Here is a 20,514-nt window from a genome sequence, read left to right as displayed (position 1 = left end):
ATTTGTGGATAATACGTTACATCTCATCCATTTTTCTTTTATCGTAAGTATATTTAATCTTCACAAAATTTTAATATATTCTTTGTACTGTTTTTATTTATAAGCTTATATCAATAAATTACTTTGACACTAAAAAATGATTAATTTACTCATAAATGAATTAAAAGATCATTTTATTCTATAAAATTTTTAAAAATAAAAAATTATAATTACAATAATACTCCTAAATTTAATAAAATAAGTAAATCTAGATCCAATATGATAATTTTTATAGTTACAATTTTATTTAAAAATTATCATGTTAATTTTTTTATAATTATAATTGCATTTAATTTGTATAGGGAAGTTTCTTAATATTAATTATAGGGAAGTTTGCAATAATTATAGGGAGTTTTTCTCTTCATGTTAATTTTGTAAGCTTTCCTATACTTAATTTAATTACAAAAAAAATATATAATTACAAAAAATTACAATTACAAGATGTTAATTTTCTATAATTATAATTTCATTTAAAAATGATCATCTTAGATTTTGAGACTTATTTATTTTATTAAATTTATGGGTATTTATGTAATTATAATTTTTTGTTTTTCAAAATTTTATAGAACGAAATAATCTTTTAATTCATTTAGGGGTAAAATAATTATTTTTAGTATCAAATTGGTCTATTGATATAAGTTAAAAAACAAAAGTGGTGTAAAAGATATCTTAAAATTTTATAGTGGTTAAATATACATGTGACAAAATAAAAGTTGTGCGTATGTAATTTATCTTTTTTTAATATATTAAAATAGAGGTCAAAACCAAGTAAAAACAGAACCTTTCAACAACTTATATTGTGTTAAAGGGTCTATGACCCAATCAATTGTGTAAAGTCTGCCGTAGCAATGAAACTGGAGAAAATATACACAAGTACACAAAAAAAGATAGTCCTTTCTATTATATTAGTATTCGCTTGTTCAAGTAACGGATTCTAGTCAAACTAAAAGGATCTTCTGATCAATGCAGAGATCACTTTGATTCCATTAGTAACAAGGATTTGGAATATCACACATTGATCAATCAAACAAAGAGAGATTGCTTTACAGTTTCCTAGGATTGAATAAGGTAAAGATTTATACTATCACACCTTAACTATTTGAAAATACGTAATTTGGAGTGAATTGCGGTACCGGTGCTTGTTGTTCTTGAAAATGTTAGGATTAGCAGACTTTGGAATTTGGAATCAGTTGAAAATGGATACTCAAATCGGTGAGGGTAAAGAGATAAAAAGTTTATTAAGACTTCGGACAGCATGTAGCTGCCAAAGAATTGAGAGCATAAATAGAACAAAGAGAATCCAAGGCAACGACGGGGGTTCAAATGTAGGAGTACATGTATTACATTTTGCAAGCTAGTAACCGCATTTTTATTTTCTTATTATATACATACATTATGGTATACATAATAAATTATTGAAGTAATTATAATAATAATACGCCCTATCTAACTATACCTGAAAGCTCACTAGATTGCAACAGAAACAAACTGATGGAATTGTTAATAGAAAGAAATTATGAGAACATAATTAAAGTACCATATGGCCATAACAAGTTCTTACTTGTTACAATTCAAGCACTTGAGACAATTTGGATACCACAAAAACAAGTAGAGCCCCCCAAGAATCTTATGGCAGAACAAGTTTATTAGAAATGTAATAAGATGATAACTTAATAAGCTCCCTTTGTAGCTTCGTACCGCAAATCTTGAATTCAAACAATTTGCGTTGTATCCATGCATAGAAGGTGACTAGAAATGACAACAAATTATAAAGGCACAATTTGCTACTGTTTACTTGTTACAAAATTTCTGGACAGTAAATATATATAGCAATGGGACAGTGATAAGTTCATTGTGTCTCTTCGAGAAGCAGCTTTGTGCCAATTGCACAAGAAACATACGCATCAATACATGCAAATTTAATAAGCTCTGTATCAAGAAACCCAGATTCCAAATTATTCATGCAAACCTTCTTTGGTTTCCACGGACGCAGCCGCAGCAACTGATAAGCAAGGACCTTTAAGCCGGGTTTTCCAAGGCAACTAATCGGAAAATGCAATTTTGCTAGAGTGCGAACGTCGATCTTCTTCTTAATGCAGAGTCCATACTCGTTTTTAAGCTTCGACATAATCTCTTCAACCTCAATTCCCACAAAAACGACGTTAGGATCGCTCAGAAAGTTCTTAATAGACAAGGGAATGCAGTCCATATAAAGTAGTTGTAGAATGAGACACTTGGTATCAACGCAGAGTTGCAAGGTGGCAATTTTGCCGCTGAGTGATGGTATAGGATGCGGCTTCCACTTACAATTCAATCCTACAATGAGTATTTGTGCGCTGTGCAATGATCGAATTTTGAGCAACCAATTTTCTACTACAGAAGTTGTGGATGTGACTGTTGTTTCTATGATTTTGCCACAGAAAGAAATCGACTGTGCGTAGGCCATTTTCGAAACTTGTTTTTAGGGATCCCTGTTTTGACTCATCAATCATTTATATTTTGAAGAATTCGAGGGCCGAAAGGTTACATTTATTAATCTAAGAAAACTGAAAAGCTTTTGGTTCAATTAACAATTCTAAAACAATCATGTATGAAGACGAAACATTTCCATTGGGGATTTCAACAGCATGGAATATTTGTATAATGTTTTTACCATTATTTTGTAACCATGTTTCCAATGGTCTTTCGTTGACAAAGCTTCAGTTAATACAAACCGAATTATTCCCTAATGCTCCACAGTTGGCGCATGGAATAAGGAAACAGACGGAATGAGCTCACAAATTTTTCAAGAAGGAAAAAGAACTTCTACTTGAACCAGATGAAATCGTTGAGTACAAGCAAATTATCATCTCTATTGGGAGTTGATAATTTCTTAATGCTACTAACCCTAGCCAAAGCAGTATCTAAAATCCTTACAACAAAAGTTCTGAACAATTCTGAACCACCAAAGTCGGTGGGAACAAACCGCTACAGCATAGTCAATGTGTCACTGTTCCCTTCTCAACAATATACTTCAGTTACTTGCGTAGATATGAGGCTCCCTGTGCATTACTCCTACCCGAACCACGATTGAAGATAAGATGATGGGCAGTCAAGAATGAGTGGCGAATACGACACATAGATGGCATTGACTAAAATTTTCTTCTACTCGATTGAAGGATGATACAACTCACCACCTCAACTCCTGTATGCCAATTTAGTATCGATTGTAAGCCTTCCCAAATTCCTCACGTCTCTGACGCTGAAACCCACCGTGGGTGTCATGAGCCCTCGAAGGATAAGTTTCCATGGGGTTTGGGTACCTGCCTCTTGAATCCATAGGATAACTAGTTCCAGCATATTCAGAATTTGTTGAAGAACCATCGTAGCTGGAATAGTTATGCTGTTTGTAACCACCAAAACCTGAGGCAGACATTTGCTCTCGAGCTTGATGCTGATGCCTTTGGCCATCAAGTTGAAGAAACTCCTCCCACTGTTTTGCATGCATGGCCCTTACCTGAGTCAGTTTCTTCATGTAACTCTCTCTCATCTCCCTGATAGTCTGAAACCCAAAACAGCAAAAGTAAGATATTTGAATTCCTAAACAGCATAGTAAACAGCCAGAGGGATTATGGTTTTTATTTCATAAATGCAGAAGACCAAATAACCTTCAGTTCTTAGTAATAAAGAATGTTTCTTTGGATGAGAAATACAATATTTAATTACAATCATTCATTCTCGATAAATCAGATTGTTGGCTACGTCTAACTTGGATTCAACTCTGAAAGATATAAGAAAAATGTACAAATAAACAATCAAGTGGAATGGGAGTGTGGACAGAGTTGGATGACCAACATCAACTAATACTTGTAGGTTAGAAAACAAAAATATTCAAGATGTAACTCACTACCTACTGAGAGTCCATTCTTTGAATGGTACCTAAATGGGCTATAACTTAACCCGAAGAGAAAAATTAAATAAAATAAACACATATAACTAGAAATTTGCTTGGCTTTGTCAAATGGAATCCTTTAACCATGAATGAATTTTAGCGCAAAATTATCCAACAACTCCAGAATACATATAATAATAATAAAAAAAAAAGTGCAAAATTGTTCAAGACAGTAACCAGAAGAAGCATGCACTGCAACAAAAACACATACCTCACGATGCTTGTAGTTCTCTTCATCTTCTTCCTTATCACGAATCCTTCCAAGTTCCATAGCTTCCCTCGTATAATCCAATTCTAACTCATCCAATGTCTTAGGAAATGCAGGGTATTCAAACTGATGGCCTGATTGCATATCTGATCCCCGTCTCTCAATATCCCATCCATCATTTCTGTAACCACCCATGCTCTGATTATGACCATCATACGAATTATGCAAATTGCTAGCATAAGGGGGACGGCCAGGAGATTTAGAATGGCTTGAACGACCTCTAGCTCCATCACTACCATAAGCTTCATGAAATGAAGAGTACGTTAAGCACTTGATTCGAGATGCTAACATAGTTGGTATCTTTAACTAGACATACTATCTTATATTCACATAGTGAACCATCCGTAGCAATCCAGATATGCTTTCAGTAAATAATTTCGTTTTGGGGACATTCCGATCAATTCAGACCCACTCACGTAAGTAACTTCAGATTCGTACACATAATGCTTGAACATAAGAACTTACCTCTTGCTGCAAACAAATGATAAGCAACAAGCAGAATCATTAAGAATTTACATTAGGTAAACAATATTTAGAAGTCACATAAATCACGCTAGGGACCTAACAAGCTACGAGCATGGAATTACCGGCTTTCTATGGATGCCGTAAAGATATCCTATGCTGTCCCTACCTTGTGGAGAACCCCTTGAAAATTTCTGGACATCTTCACGGACACGGTCTTCCACTACCTTATCCTGCCTACAAATACGCTGGTGAAAATGTGATGCATTATGTGAAACCGGATGAGACCTTTGGGATTCAGAGCGTCGTAACTGTGTACCAACAGGACTTTGCTCTGGCGACCTAGATTTACTCTTGTGAGAACTAGATGTACCCCTCTGATCACCCTCCTCCTTAATAATTTTGTGCACTGCATCCACACCTTTTGACAGAATTAACCTATCCTTTCCACTGACTATAATAAATTTCTCATCCATTTTGATTTTGCAACTGATATCCTTTTCAATTCTCTGTATCACTTTCTCTGTAAAAAGTGCTCTCACATGCTTATCTCGTGCAGCTACCCTTTCAAAAAAATCTTGAGACTTGCGATTTGCTCCGAGAGTCGAGGGGCACCCCTATATAAGTACCAGGTAGCAAGGAATGCATAATCCCATTAAAAATAAATAAATAAATAAATAAAATAATATCTTAGAAAAATATCGTGGTTAAAAGAATGAAAACCTCTTCCCTCTGACCCCTCACCAACCTCCTTGAGACTGCAAATGTTGGTTTGCACATGTGTGCCACTGTCGTTATTTGATATATGGGGTTTGATATTGAGATTGTGATGCAGTGGAGAGGAGAGGGGCCGTATGGAAGGATCTTATCAATGTCCACAAATGATTATTAGATTAAAATCAAATAAGTCTTAAATCAGATTAGTACAGAAAGAAACTAATACACGCAGGACCTCAATGGCATCCTTATATCAAAACAGGCTCATTAAAATGAAGTAATTAAACAGCTGGTCAGGCACCAATCTCAAATTCTAAACTCAGGTCAATAGGCCTGTAGACCTAGTATTGTGCAAATCGTAAGAGCCTAGAAATTACGGTAGCGTATCATGCAGCAAAACGATAACCATTGACTAGTTACTGAATCAATTACTCATACATGAATGTATCTACGCTCATAGCTTCGTGTGAAGGCAATTCATAACATTTTCTAACATATAACACTATATTTGCAGGAAAAAAAAGGAACAATACCTGAGTAAAGTGACCTGATTCTCCACATATTTTGCAAATCATTTCTTCTTCTTTCCTCTTCTTCCAATTCCTTTCAGTAGCTTTTGATTTTGCCTCCCAAACCTTAGCTTCTCTGCTAGTGAAATCGGTCGGGACAGCATTGGGGTCGCGCGGTTCCTCTTCCTCGTCAGAACCTGCTAATGAACGCTTGTTTGCTTTTGCCTTTTCTTGCGACGTGGCAACCATGCTTCCTGGTGGGCCCGTGTATTCCTTGTAGAGTTCGCTAAAATCATCATCGTCATCTGGATCTGGTCTTTTTGCCATGTGAAAGAAAGTTAACTATAAATTAGACCTGCAGTACCAACATAAATCACTACAATGAGTGAAATTGAAGAAGGAAACAAAAGTACAAACAAAGTTCAACCAAAAGGCATATGAAATCATGGTTAAAATTTTGTGTAAATCCTTAAAACATCGAGCTAAACTTGCTCCTAGAAACGGTTTTAAATGCAGACCTCCGCAGAAAATTTGTCCTTAGTCAATAATTTTTTTTAAAAATTAAATAAATAAATAAATGCAAATTGACGAACTCTTGACTTGCAGGTTGACGAGTAAAAAACATATCCGGTTAATCTAAGTTTGTCTGCGTAACTGCAAAAGAAAACTGACAGTAAAAGCGAAGAACTTTGGGGCGAAATATCATAATTATGCCATCAAACTCAAAAGTGAGACTAATTTCAAAAAATGAAGTCGTTAGCTTACATGTTCGACAATGACTAAATTTAAATCCAACCAACAGCAAATAAAAATTCAAATCAGAGTAAGTAGGGATTCGTAAACAAACGGAGAAGAAGTAAAAAAAGAATTTCATACCTGAAGATGGCCGAACAGGCAGCGGGGAGCAGAGGAGACTGAACAGAAACTAGGGCTGGTGGATTCTCGGTAGTCGGTTGGTTGGTTTAGTTTTATTATTTCTTTCTGTTATTTATTTTAGTGCCTTCTTTCTCCAAGAATTTTCATTTTTTTCCCTATATTTTTCCAAATTCTCATTTTTATCGCTGCATTCTGCCAAAGCAACTACTCCAGTCCGTTTCGACTTTCGTGCACCGGTGAGCACGTGCCTTTTCTAGGAACTCGTCCCGAACTCCCGTATTTTAGTTTTTAGTTTTTTTTTTTTGAGAAGAACTCCCGTATTTTAGTTAGAGCAGCTGAGCAGGTCCCGCAGGGAAATAGAGTATCCAAGGACTCGTATCTTGGAGAAGTAAAATTTCGTCAAATTATATAATCAATTTATATGTCATTAGAACTTTATATTGTAGAGCTTTAATAATTTTAAAATATATTATGTGCAAAATAATTAGATTAATTTAATATTTGATTGACAAAAATTTAATAGAAATTCCATGGATCAGAATCAAAACCAAGACATCTTTATACTTCAGGAATTGTTGGGGATTGCGCGTAAATTATTTTTCTATTATTTTATGGTGGGGGTTTTTTAATTTAATTTTTGTTTAAAATTTTAATATAAATTTTGAGTTATTGTTTTCATGTATTCATATTGAAACTCAAAAGTAACATTTCATAATGTTATTCATTCATCATTGGATTTCTTGACTAAACATTAGTGTTAACAATTTTAGTCAAAATTTTAAATTAAAATACCGTAACACAATTTTATTAACATTAATATTTAATATATGTACTTGATTTAACAATAATATTAGGATTCGAAGATTCCAAATAATTGAGTCTTAATTTGAATCCCCAACTATTATTATTTGTTATTTATTTATTAGATAATGAATTTCACAACTAATGAAATTAAAATTATATAATCTAATAAATGAATATTATAACAATTAAAACTTAGTTGAAACTCAATTATTGAGGTTGATTAACACTAAAAAGTGTACGTGTAATAAGGATAAATTATTAATTTTTCACTTAAAGTGTTGATTAATGCGTGCTTAACTTATAGATTATATGAATGCTCCCAAATAAATTTTTGTGTTAAATTAATTAGCAATATGTTAATTTTTATCTTATAAATATTTTTCAGGAATGAATTGGAATTGAAAGCGGGAACAAAGAATGACTGCTGGAGCAATTTGAAAGCATTATTGAGAAGATGTAAATAAATAAATAAAATGAAAAATGAATAAAAAATAAAAAATAAAAACAAAAGAACAAAAACCAAACAATTTATTTTCTCATGATGGCCACTTGACCATCACACATTTAAAAAAGATGATAATATAAATACTAATAATAAAATAATAAATAAATTAAGTTAAAGCATTTGTTGCCTATAAAAAGGAGGCAAATGAGTTGAAGAAGAGACGAGAAGCTAGGGAGCTGAGTTATGAGAGAGAGTGTTAGCCAAGGGTGTAGTTGAAGAATTTCTTTCTTTATTTGTTTCTTTTATTTTCTTGTTTTCGTCTATATCATTTTTCTTTATAACATATTTCAAAAGTTTATCAATTAAAGGAAGTGTTGTGTTTTCTCTTAATATAAGTGACTAATTTTACTAAGCTGAGGTAAAAATTGAAGCTCAATGTTTCAAATTATTAAATTTATTATTTTATCAAATGAGTTTTAAAGTTTATTTTATTCTTTTCTAGTTATTTTTATGTCATAATAATTTTTTGATCTGTATAGTATTTTGACATAATGTCGACACATTAATATAGTGTGGCACATCATTAGGTACTTATTTCTATATTTATTTATACACATAGAATTAAATAATATAATAATTAACTGGTAAAAGTGAGACAAAATATAAACGAGAGAATATTAAAATTATAGTTTAAATACTGAGAGTGGATCTCATAACCTTAGCCAAATTTTAAATTGATTTCAAATAATTTCTTTTCCCCACAATTAATTTTCTTTGTTTAATAAATTGACAATTAGATTTAAAATTTCCTGTGGTTCGATCCCGGACTCATCAAGTTATATTATAACTAAACACTCTTATATTTTGGAGTGATACACTTTCGAGTCTGTGTCAAAGATCCTTAAAATTATTTTTATTTAAATATAAGCTATTGAATAATATTTTTTCTTGCAATCTGTACTGAGGCTATTAAATGGAAAGGAGACTTTTTGGATAATTCAACAACAAATGGGATTCCTGTTGATTTTGAAATTCGTCATATATTCTGGATTATGGAATTGTATACCCATACATACACTAGCTAAGTTTTCTTTGCAGCTATGCGAATTTGTGATTTGGTTGAATAATTTTTATTTTTTTTCGTGTGGTTATTCATGATCGAATTTTAGTGAGGTAGAGACTAAAAATTAATTTAACTTTACATATACTTAAAAATATAATTAATTAATTACATTAATTTTCATCCATCATTAATCTATAGAGTTTGTCTAGTTAAATTTATGATAACTTATAACTAAATGATAAAAAAAAGGTCTATGATGCTGTGATTTTATCCTAATTAAGAATGAATTATATAAATAAAACAAAAGATATTACAAAACTTGTAAATAGATAATAAAACAATTAAATAACATAGGAATGATAAATTAGTTTATTATTGGTAAACAAAACAAAATCTTACAAATGTAAAAACTTTTAAACCAATATTAAGTGTAATACAAAACATAAATTATGTGTATAAAACATAAGAATTGTAAATTAAATGTAAAATAAGTAAATGAATATAAGGAGTGGTAAATTGTATTATTGATAAACGAAACAAAAAATTTACAAATGCAATATAAAACTTGTACATCAACATTAAATAAAATAAAGCATAAATTATGTAAAAGAAATATAAGACTTGTAAATAAAAGGTAAAATAAGTTAATTAACGAATGTGTGGCAAATTGGTATATTATTAGTAAATAAAATAAAACTTATAGATGTAACATAAAACTCGTAAATCAACATTAAATGTAAAATAAAACATGAATTATGTAGATGGATGGCAAAATAAGTAAATTAATACAAGAGTAATTGAAAAAAAATTACAAATGTAAAATCAAAATTCATTATAATAAATACCTTATAAATTTATTGTTTTTATTTATAAACTGAATAATGATAGTTTTGGGTTTGTCTAGCACATGTGAAGTTATGTGTGAAATTTTATTGAAAATAAAACTTATTCTAAATTATTATTTTCATGTTTTTAAAACTATTTGTAAGATAAGGTGATTTTATATCATTCTAAACCTCCTAAAAAACAACCCCAAATAATCTTTAACTATAATTAAGAAATAAAGTTTAAAACTACATGAAGTGTGTATAAGTTGAAAATTAAATCCAATTTATTGATATATCATATATATCTAGTAATAGAAGAATATCTTTTTATTTTGTTTTGACCTAATTGACATCAAGAAAAAAAAATTGCTTAATTAATGCATAGTAAGCAAATACTGTGATAGAACTTGAAAAAAAAATATAAATGTTTTTGAACAAATATAAATTTATGGTAAAAAAAATTCAATAAAACTTATTCCAATTGTTTCAAATACAAATTTCTTTTGTTTTCAATTCATCAATAAGATTTTTTGTTTAATTAAATAAAATATATAAACTATTTTTGTCTAATTAAAGTTTAATGTTATTTTTGAAAGCGTTTGTTTTGTTTGTAATTTTAAAATACTAATTTACCACTCTTATATTAATTTTTTTTTTTACCTTCTATTTATAGGTCTTATGTATAATTTATAAAGTTTATATTTATCACGATATTAATACCATAATTTTAATATTGCGCTAAACATAAATTTTGAAATGAGATAAAAATAAATAAAAAAATAATGAAGTAAAGTGGTGCGGTGAAGTTGGCAATTTTGCACGGCTATTAGTTACATGAAATAAAAACTTTGAGAATTGAAAGAGAGACTCTAATATTTGTATATCCCAAATAATAATGTTAGGCATTAGATTAACTTTAGAATTAAATTTTTTATCCCACATTTAGCAACTTTACTTGGATTGGATTAGGGAGGACTAAATTAATTTAGTCGTCAAATCATGAGATCAACAATCTCAATTTATAAGTGGGTTTAGATGAGATTAGAATAGGAAGAACAAAAATTATTCATTTGCAATATCTCATATATAACACCACCTTTTATTTATCACTTAAAAAAATTAACTGTTTAGTAATTTCTTACAATAATTGATTTTACTAAATTTAATAATCACTAATGTAATATTAAAAATAATCATAAAATTAATAATACCAATAATTGATTTTTTTATATATATTATTTACTAATTTTTTGATAAAATAAAATACATCTAAAGTAATTGATAAAATAATTAAATAATTAAATAGTCTTATTGATTTATATTTATTTATTATAATATAACTACCTAATAACTAATTTACTATATATTTAATGTTCTTATTAATTATCTTTAAATTAATTTTAATAATTATTATTAAATATTTATAAATAAATTTATATTTAAATATAATTTAACATTGTCCAATTTAATATTATATCAAACACAACCTAATATTATATAATTTAATTTAATTCAACTAATTCAATCTAATTATGATATTTAGTCGAATCTAATTCTGCTCCCAAACTCAGCCGAACGGTAATAATACTTCAACGGTCTTTCGTTATATTCACCGAGAAACGTCAGCTGGCTAACAGAGACAAGTGCAAATTCTTACACTTTCTAATCCACAATTCAAGATTCTGGTACAAGAATTCTCGCTCTCCGTCTCGTGTTACTCGCGCGCTTTCTTTTTCATTAATTATTTCATCTGCACCCATTAGGGTTCGAAAATGGAGGGACACGTGGGAGAATATATCACTGATCCTCCAGAGTTTAACCCTAATTCATTTTCCGGCAATTATTGTTCTTGGTCCTCCGACGACCACAGACATAATTTTCCCGACAACTACCACAGTCACCACCGCCGGCATTACCAATACGATCAAATGAGCAGCGAGCCGACTGATTTCTTCAATGGTCAGCCTATGCCCTTCATTGGCCGGAAGCGAGGGTTTAATCATCCTGCTCCAGGTTTTCTTTAATCTATTTACTTTTATCATTAAGTTCTCATTTTAATTTTGACAAAGATTCATCATAGTAAATAAAGAACCATTAGTTCAAATTTGCGGGAAAGTGTACAAGTTTAAATAATATAGCTTTCTTATCTTTGTAATTTGCTTTTATTTCCGCTATTTTGTAAGTCATTCGTGGTACTTATTTTCAATTTATGATCGAACTGTTAATTTTTTTAATTCATAAGGTTGCTGAAGCTCTAAGTTTTGTCCATCAACAAATTTATTAGATCATATCAATGACAGTGGCATTCCTGCGAAACTTTATGTTGCACCGGTTCCCAGAACTGCAACTGAAGAAGATGTAAGTCATTTCAATGGCATTCAGTGGTTAATGTGTTTGAAATATTTGTGTAAAGTTATGTAAAAAGGAACTATAATATTTCCTAGTGAGGACGTGCACTTATACATCATGTATGTAGAAAGATCATCTGGAAAAGTGCACAGCATGCTTGCCTTTGTTCTTACTCAAATTAGTTGAATTTCCATCGAACTACTAACTCTCATTTTCAAACCTCTGGATACTAATTGTGTTAGTTATAGCTATAAGTTGTTATTTAACGTCTTAATATTTTTCATTTATATCAGATCCGCCCTTTGTTTGAAGAACACGGGAATGTTATTGAGGTTGTTCTACCCAAGGACAAGAGAACTGGTCAGCAACAAGGTATGATTAATTTATCCTGTAGAAATTGAGTACGGTTCATAAAAGTGTCAATCTTTTAGCCTTCTGCAGTGCAAAGTTCACCTTGTACCCTAGTCAATTCTGGTTTGTTTGACATTATGTGGTACCTCAATTCTGAAGATTGAACCTGCAAACTGATTTATAAGAAAGGGAACTTGGATAGCAGATAGCTCCCACTTTTCTACCTGGATTGTACTGATTGAGGAGTGTAAGCTTCTGTGAAAGTTAATTTTTCTGAAGGATTATTTTTGTTCAAGCGATAACCTTGTGCAGTTCTAAAGCAACATTAACTGTGCATTGTGGTCTTCCCTTTTTCCTTTTGAAAAGGAAAAGGAAACAGCATAACGTTCTGTCATTCAAATGGCCTAAGTGGTCCTAATCATTAGATGCCTTTGCAGTCTGAATAGTTCTGGTATTTAAGGAAGGAAAAAAAAAAGAAGAATGTTTTACTGCTCAGCATACGTTGTAGAGGTCACTGATACCATTAATTTTTAGAAAGCTCTGTGGATGATTTTCCTATAACTGGAATTGCACAATTTTTAATACCTTCCTGCTTCATGGTTGCTATGCTGGTGGTTGCTCTGAATTTCATTTGGAGCGTTTCAAGGAACCTAAACTTCCTGTTTATATCTATGATATGCCTTATACCAATCTACTATTTTATGTGTCTGTTTCAAAACATGTTAGTATATGTTCTTCTGCCATTATGTTGAAGTTACTATGATAATTTAACAGATGGTGTAGACTTCCTATTTTTCAGGGTATTGCTTTGTGAAATTTACGATATTCGAGGAAGCTGGCAATGCTATCAGAGCTCTAAACGGTCATTATATTTTTCCTGGGGTAAGTTCATTAGTGTCTGGAGAACATCTGCAAAACCACATTATTCTGTCAGTCTTATTTTTGTACTAATATATAAATATGATGCGTCCAGGAACAGGCTTCCATCAAAGTGAGATTTGCTGATGGAGAAAGGGAACACCCTGGTAAGTGCTTGTAGCTTAACATACTCGCGTAGCATAGTAAGAACTTCACGCAAAAATCTTGAAAGAATAAGAATAAGACACCTCTTGAATAGACAATTAGCAAGACCTTATTTTGTGCATATGGTGAACTATTCTTTTGGCTGAGAGCTACTGGGGTATAAAGTGACCTTTATCTGTTTAATGGAATTAAAATTCTGTACTTTTTATGTCTTTAGAAGTAAAAATTTTAATGTTATATGGCACTTGCTATTTTGTTTCATTAATGATGCGAATCCTAGCTTTAAGGGAAAATTTTGTCTGCTTGCATTTTGTTTTGCAATATGTGCTTAACATCATTGTTTTCATGCACCTGTGCTGTGAAGATACTAACATTCCATGTTTATGTTGTGGTATTCTAATCATTTGTTCTTTTTTATCCATGTTCCATTTGTGATTTGGCAGTGGCTCCTCCGGACAAGTTGTATGTTGGCTGCCTGAGCAAACAAACTTCAAAAAAGGAAATTGAGGAAGTATGCTCATGTCCATTGAACATTTATGCGTGGCCCTTAGTTTACTACATAATTGCCTATTTCCCCATATCGTTTAACTTGCATATGCAAACTTGCAAATGTATGTGGACAGAACCACAGCAATACAAGTGACAGTTATTGCCTTCATATGTGGTAGGGCATCTCTTGAGTGGAATGAATACATTATGCTATAGCAAATAGAATATTCATCCTTGAAGTTCAGTTACTAGTTCCCAAAATAGTAGCTTTTTGCTTTGGTGAATTGTGGTTTGAGTATAAATCTATCTCATCAAGAAAAAGGTATTGTTGCATGTTTAGGATCAAATGCTGATCCCAGGTATAGAGTGCTTGTCATTGAGTAACCCTTAGATTGGTTCCAGGTGTGTAGTGTGTGACAAAATGCTGGGCATAGGTAACAGTATTGTGAAATTTACCTGCATGCATGTTACCCCTTTACATGCATGCTCTGTCTATGTGCACTAGTGCATACTTGCTTGTCACTGTTCCATGACATTCTTTAATCAGTAAGACCTTTCCTGAAACTAGGGTTGGATGGAAAAAGTTCCTTCTTCAATCTAGATGGAAAAAATTCCTACAGGCACCCTTTCACTCTTGCTCTGGATTCCTCTCTATTTTTGAGGATGTTGATTAATAGTTGAATGTTATCTGTATCAGGTATTTTCCCCATATGGTCATATCGAAGATATCTTTATAGTGCGTGATGAGCTGAAGCAAAGTCGTGGTTTGTCGCCTACCATTACTTCTGTTTTATGCCTTCTTAATTTTAGAGCATAATTGGAAATGTTGGATATTGATTTTTAATTTTTGTTTCATGAAGGATATTGGTTTTTGCTTTCTTGTTTCATAAAAAACAGAACTTGTTGAGTTTGCATTGGCTACTTTTTGATTTTCTTGTTTACTCAAATAATTCTTGCAATCATACTTTTAGCCTGCCTTTTGCAACTTGCACCTTTTGCACAATGGGTGAAATAAAGGACAACATAGCAACCACTATGTTGGTGGAGATGCCGGATATATCTATATGATTCGTCTACAGTTGTTGTACATGAATGGGTGACACGTGCATCAAAAACTTTTTATAAGCCTCTGTTTATGCCGCCACTTTGCAAAAACTATTAAACTCTTTATATGAATAGTTGGAAGCATCACATACTTGTATCAAACATTTAGTCGGACTTTGTTCTGACATTGATTGTGTAGTTTTTGAAGAATGCCTGATATATCTATATGCTTCATCTTCAATTATCGTGCATGAATGGGTGACTCATGCATCAAAAACCCTCTATATGCTTTTGTTCTTGCTACCTTTTTGCTAATACTTTTCTTCTACATATGAATGTTTGGATTTATCATGTACTTGCATCAACTGTTCATTTCACCTTCATTCTGAGATAGATCCTGTACCTTTTGAAGGATGTGCATTTGTCCAGTTTTCTCATAGAGAAATGGCGCTGGCAGCCATCAGTGGATTGAATGGAACTTTCACGATGAGAGTAAAGTGTATTTATGTTTCGATATGTAGTTCTTCAAAAATATTTTGATAGTTATTGAATAATTTTTTTTAACCCTTTCAATTTTAGGGTTCTGATCAGCCACTGGTTGTTCGAATTGCGGACCCTAAGAAACCAAGGACTGGAGAACTAAGGTTTTGTTTCTTTAGTTTTGCACTTTAAAATGATTTGGGAATCATGAATCTACACCTTAGTTTTTCACTTTGTGATTTGGGAAGACAATACATAATTGTGATCATGCATTCTTCTAGTAGTCATCTAATCGGTCCGCCGGAGAAGAGCTGACATCTAAAATTAGTTAGTTAATGATCTAAGCTAAAGGATCTTCTTTTATCATTTTTTCAATAAGAAAGAGTGAGTGCTTAGACACCCTGATATTGGTGTCAACTGTTAATTATCTACCTGATAATCAACTTATCCAAGATCAGATTTTTGTCTGACATCTTCATGGAATGCATGTGTCCATATATACAAACATACATATCCTGTGGTCAATATTTTTCGGTTGGGATTTCTTTCCTGAAATGAGAAAAAATTTCATCAGGTTGAGAGTGGAAAATACAAATATGTATTGCTAAAACCAAATGAAAACAAATTACAGATATTCATATTTGGAAATACAATCAATTGACTTCTTCTGCTTATGATTCCAGGCTTTGTTGCTATCTTTAATGGTTAGATTCAGTTTAATTTTTGTGGCTCTTTCTCCTCTGCAGGGGAAATTACACATTTGGCACCCCAAGTTTTGGTCCCAATTTTCTAGAACCAGTTAGGTACATTCTGGTCCCCATTTTTCTTGTTGCCTTCAATAATGTTATATTTCCAAACATTAAGTTGACTTTCCAGTTTCCTTGATTTACTTTCAGGCCACCGCCCAATCTGGGTAATTCAGCAGGAGGGCAGATTCTCCCTAATGTTTCATATCGTCCACAACACATTTTCAATAATTCACATCCACAAGTCTTTTCAAATTGGGGAAACCAGGAAGCTGCTACTCCTATCATACAGCAATTACATTGTTCTCAGCAGCAATCATCTTCACAGCTGTCTCAGTTGTCATTACAACAGATACAAATCCCGCAGCAAAATTCTCAATTATCTCAACAAGCAGTCTCTGATATGCAAAAACAGTTGCATCTGAGACAGTCATCAACTCAAAATGTAGAACAGCAGCAGAATTCCCATGTTATCGTGTCAGAATCAGAGGTATTATGATATTTAATGTTGGTTTAGTACTTCAAATAGGAAATCCAAGGCATTTGTTTACCGTAAAATTTGGTTAATGTAGTTCACTAGCTGAAAATGCAATGAGACCCAACAAATATCTCTATATTCTCGTGTTGCCTTTTATGAATATTGGAGAAATAGGAAAAACAGAATGTTGACCTTATTAAATCATGACTTTTATTGTATTTGTAAAGAAGTCCCAAGGTGAAAAACAGAATGTTGACCTTATTAAATCATGACTTGTATTGTATTTGTAAAGAAGTCCCAAGGTGAAGCTACCTTTGATGGAAGTAAGCTTTCTTTTAGAACTTTTAGGGTTCCACATGTGGACATTGTGCTGGGCTTAGAACTAGAGGTTCCATGTAATGTTGGTGAATAATGAAACTGATTATTCCCTGTGCCAAATTGAAGGGTTAAGGATATTATTACAATTATTCCCCCTTTTTTCAAAAAGAAAATATATAATTATTTTGTAAAAAAGGAGCGGGGTAAGAGGTTAAGGATATTATTTAATTATTTTGTAATTTTAAATGTAATTGTTGCATGTTGGTGCATAGTGATTTGCTGCTAATGTTATGCATTTCTGCAGTCTCCAAGGAGTGGAAACAATCCTCAGACAAGTGCTAGCGCTTCCACTATTCCTACAGTACCTCAAAGTCCCCAGGTGGCAGCTTCTCCAGAGTGTGACTGGAGTGAACATACCTGCCCCGATGGAAACAAATATTACTACAATTGTGAAACTTGCGAAAGTAGAGTAAGTTTTTTTTGTCTCTTATTAACTTTCTTGTGCCCTGCTGTTTGGATTTCCTTTCCACAAACATTGTAACTGATGTCCTTAAAAAAATTAACTATAGTGGGATAAGCCCGAGGAGTATCTTTTATTTGAGCAGCAAATAGAGAAGCAGCAAAAGCTGCAAAATGGAAGCCAGTCAGTTTCTTCTACCAAAGAAGTGGCTCAAACCCAAGAAGTGCAGCTTCAGCCGCATGTCTTCCGTAAAAAAGTGCAACTCCAAGACCCTTCTGTGTCTGCATCGGTAAGAAATAATTACTTGCTGGCTGCTCAATATTTCTGCATCTTTGTTCTGTCCATTGCAGTATTAATCAAGCTTCTACCACCTGTTCCGGGGAAGACTAGGGTACAAAACCTAGAACTAATTTAGTCGTTTTAAATTGGTTGGAAGAATTATATTGTTTGCTTATAGAATCTGATTTTGCCGCTATTGCATTATGTATCTCAGCCCACTATTATGCAAGTTAGTACAAGCAAAAGAGAACTTTGTGACAAAAAGTAGAATACAGTAGGTTTTGCCACATGAATTCTTTTAGGCTAAATATATCTGGTGTTGGGTATGTTAATTCATTGGTATTCATATGTGATATCTTCGAATGGGGTGGAATGGTTCCTGCTGTGAAAGTTTTGACAGCACAAAAAGAATGTACATTAGAATAAAATCTGTGTGATGATTTATCCTCACCGCTGCATGTTTTAGTGTCGAGGCCTTTTTATCTTTACCTGTGAGCTACAGATTTTTTTGTAGTGGACTTGATGCTAATTGCTGACAGATGCCCCTGGATTGTGCATGCACAAAGTTATTACAACATGATTTAGTGTATTAGAAGTCAGTTAGTTGTACTATCTGTTAATATGAATTTCAACTACAAACAATGAGTTGATCAGCCATTAAGCTTTTGCAAGCAGCTGGATGATGATTGTCTCGTCCACGTTTCACATGGAGAGAGGATACTCTTATGTGCAGCGATGGTTATTATAGTAGAGATCAGGATATACTTGGTTATTATAGTAGAGAACAGGATATACTTGATTGTGATATTTTGGTTATGAATTGTAGGCCCACGTTGATGACCGGGCAACAAATTATAGCACCTCTATTTTGGGACATGTAAATTTGATGTTTTTAAAAAATGAAAACTTGTACAGTTCTACTTTGGCTAACCCGGCTTCATTTTGGATTGCTGTGGTTTTTCAGGAGCAGGATCACCTGCAAGTTCAGACTAAAAGTAGTCCTGTGGTTCATCCCACCTGTGTTTAGAAGGTGGCCAGTTTTTGTTGATTCCCTGGGGAGGATAGTTTTTTTTTATCTAAAAATGTTAGGTTAACATTTAGCAGGTGATCAGTTTTTGCCAATCCGTGGGCTCCATCTGCCTTCTTGTTTGTTTCTGATACTGCAGGGAACTGGCCGCGTGTGATTGACTTGTTGTCTTATTCATATTGTATTGCGTGTAGATTTTTTGAGACGGTGGGTTGTTTTCCATGCCATGTGTTATTTTTCGGAGAAAACCTTATGTGCAACTGTGCTACTGTGTCACAGTTGTATTTAGTCGTTGGATGTCAGTGGATCCCACCAATTTAACTGCATCTAACGGCTAAATACAATTGTGGCACGGTGCCACAGTTGCACCGTAGCCTGATCCTATTTTTTGTGATTCCTCTATGAATGAAAACTCGGACCCCACGTCTGTAAATCGTTATGTAATTTGGAAAACATTTTGAAAAAGATTTTTCGCCATATTGAATAGTTTATAAAGAGTTGCAAATCCAACCATCAAAGTGAGTTTCTTTCGCGAACGCGTGGAATCCTCTTTCCAAGTGAGATTTTCCATAAAGCCCCGTGTGACTGATTGATGGGTGTGAACTCGACAAGAAAACATTACATTTTTACCAGTAGCGCCGGCCTGTTGGATGGAAATTTTGTTTTTATTTTTTTATTTTTAAAAAATATTTGGTATTATTATATCTACGATGGAAGATTGGAAGTCGGGAAACGCCGCTACAAGTGGGACGTGCACGGTGTCTGACCGGAGGTTTTTAGTCATTTAATTTTATTTAGTGTTTATTTATTTATTAGATAAATAAAAAATTAAAAGATTTCAATCAAATTTTTCTTTCATTAAATTTGATTATTCTTTTAAGTTTTTAATAATGTAGGTTTGGTGTTTCTTTCTTTTCAACAATGATAATATAATAAGTAGTATAATATTATTTGAAGAGGATAAAGTCACTCTTCAATATCAAAAATGATAATCTCGTTTTAATTTTTTTTTTAAATTATTTGATTCTCCAACTATTTTTTCTTCATCATTTGAAGAATCTTTTAAGTATACCCTAATGTTGCACTCAATGTTGCAAACGTGCAATTGTAAAAATCCTTTTTATTTTTAACTCTTGATGATAAATTTATGGGTAATTTTTAAAAACCTCCCCTGAGGTTTGGACTTGTTGCAAGTAGATGGCGAGAATTGATTTATTTGTAAAAAACCTCCTACCGTCAGTTAATTTTAACATTGACCGTTAGTTGACCGTGCAAAGACAATATTATCCTTAACAATAGTTTATAAACGAAAATAACTATAAAAAAAACCAAAATTATTAGTTATTTTACCATCTTTAAATTATTGATATTTTCTTAAAGTTCCTATAAAAAAGATAAAATTAAAAAATTAAAAAATTCTCTTTAAATTATTAATATTTTCTTAAAATTCCTACAAGAAAGATAAAATTAAAAATTTAAAAATGAAATAGTCATAATCTTTACCTATGATATTGTAAATTTTTAGAATT

The 20,514-nt window shown here is 32.3% G+C and overlaps 3 protein-coding genes across 8 annotated transcripts; 1 reads left to right on the top strand and 2 right to left on the bottom strand.

The window, feature by feature from the left end:
* Window positions 1-1,888: 1,888 nt before the first annotated feature.
* On the bottom strand, window positions 1,889-2,485 carry LOC107174355 (3'-5' exonuclease). The gene has a single exon (XM_015525179.2). It carries the CDS (start codon window positions 2,483-2,485, stop codon window positions 1,889-1,891), a length of 597 nt encoding a protein of 198 aa, XP_015380665.2.
* A 187-nt stretch (window positions 2,486-2,672) lies between these two features.
* On the bottom strand, window positions 2,673-7,060 carry LOC102613042 (uncharacterized). 2 transcript variants are annotated; one of them, XM_025093051.2, is made up of 6 exons: window positions 6,803-7,060; window positions 5,951-6,281; window positions 5,424-5,564; window positions 4,870-5,317; window positions 4,182-4,480; window positions 2,673-3,580 (listed from the first exon to the last, which is right to left on the bottom strand). In XM_025093051.2, the coding sequence occupies exons 2-6, from the start codon at window positions 6,251-6,253 to the stop codon at window positions 3,236-3,238; spliced, it is 1,536 nt and encodes a 511-aa protein (XP_024948819.2). In that variant the 5' UTR covers window positions 6,254-6,281; window positions 6,803-7,060; the 3' UTR covers window positions 2,673-3,235. The 2 variants fall into 2 exon arrangements, with proteins under 2 accessions (XP_024948819.2, XP_006492363.2); XM_006492300.4 differs by lacking the exon at window positions 5,424-5,564 and having other exon boundaries at window positions 6,803-7,046.
* Window positions 7,061-11,474: 4,414 nt separating this feature from the next.
* On the top strand, window positions 11,475-19,462 carry LOC102612542 (flowering time control protein FCA). 5 transcript variants are annotated; one of them, XM_006492297.4, is made up of 15 exons: window positions 11,475-11,626; window positions 11,705-11,954; window positions 12,226-12,299; window positions 12,584-12,662; window positions 13,441-13,523; window positions 13,615-13,666; window positions 14,108-14,175; window positions 14,851-14,917; window positions 15,610-15,689; window positions 15,777-15,841; window positions 16,424-16,480; window positions 16,574-16,913; window positions 17,524-17,688; window positions 17,789-17,968; window positions 18,923-19,462. In XM_006492297.4, the coding sequence occupies exons 2-15, from the start codon at window positions 11,714-11,716 to the stop codon at window positions 18,983-18,985; spliced, it is 1,614 nt and encodes a 537-aa protein (XP_006492360.2). In that variant the 5' UTR covers window positions 11,475-11,626; window positions 11,705-11,713; the 3' UTR covers window positions 18,986-19,462. The 5 variants fall into 5 exon arrangements, with proteins under 5 accessions (XP_006492360.2, XP_024948836.2, XP_006492361.2 ...); XM_025093068.2 differs by lacking the exon at window positions 11,475-11,626 and having other exon boundaries at window positions 11,761-11,954; window positions 13,425-13,523; XM_025093069.2 differs by lacking the exon at window positions 11,475-11,626 and having other exon boundaries at window positions 11,807-11,954; window positions 12,184-12,299; window positions 13,425-13,523.
* Window positions 19,463-20,514: the final 1,052 nt, after the last annotated feature.

The sequence above is a fragment of the Citrus sinensis genome, chromosome 3 (genome assembly GCF_022201045.2).
Source record: "Citrus sinensis cultivar Valencia sweet orange chromosome 3, DVS_A1.0, whole genome shotgun sequence".
Lineage (NCBI taxonomy): Eukaryota > Viridiplantae > Streptophyta > Magnoliopsida > Sapindales > Rutaceae > Citrus > Citrus sinensis.
Note: the sequence above shows the minus strand (reverse complement) of the source record. Positions and strands in the feature narration are given on the sequence as shown.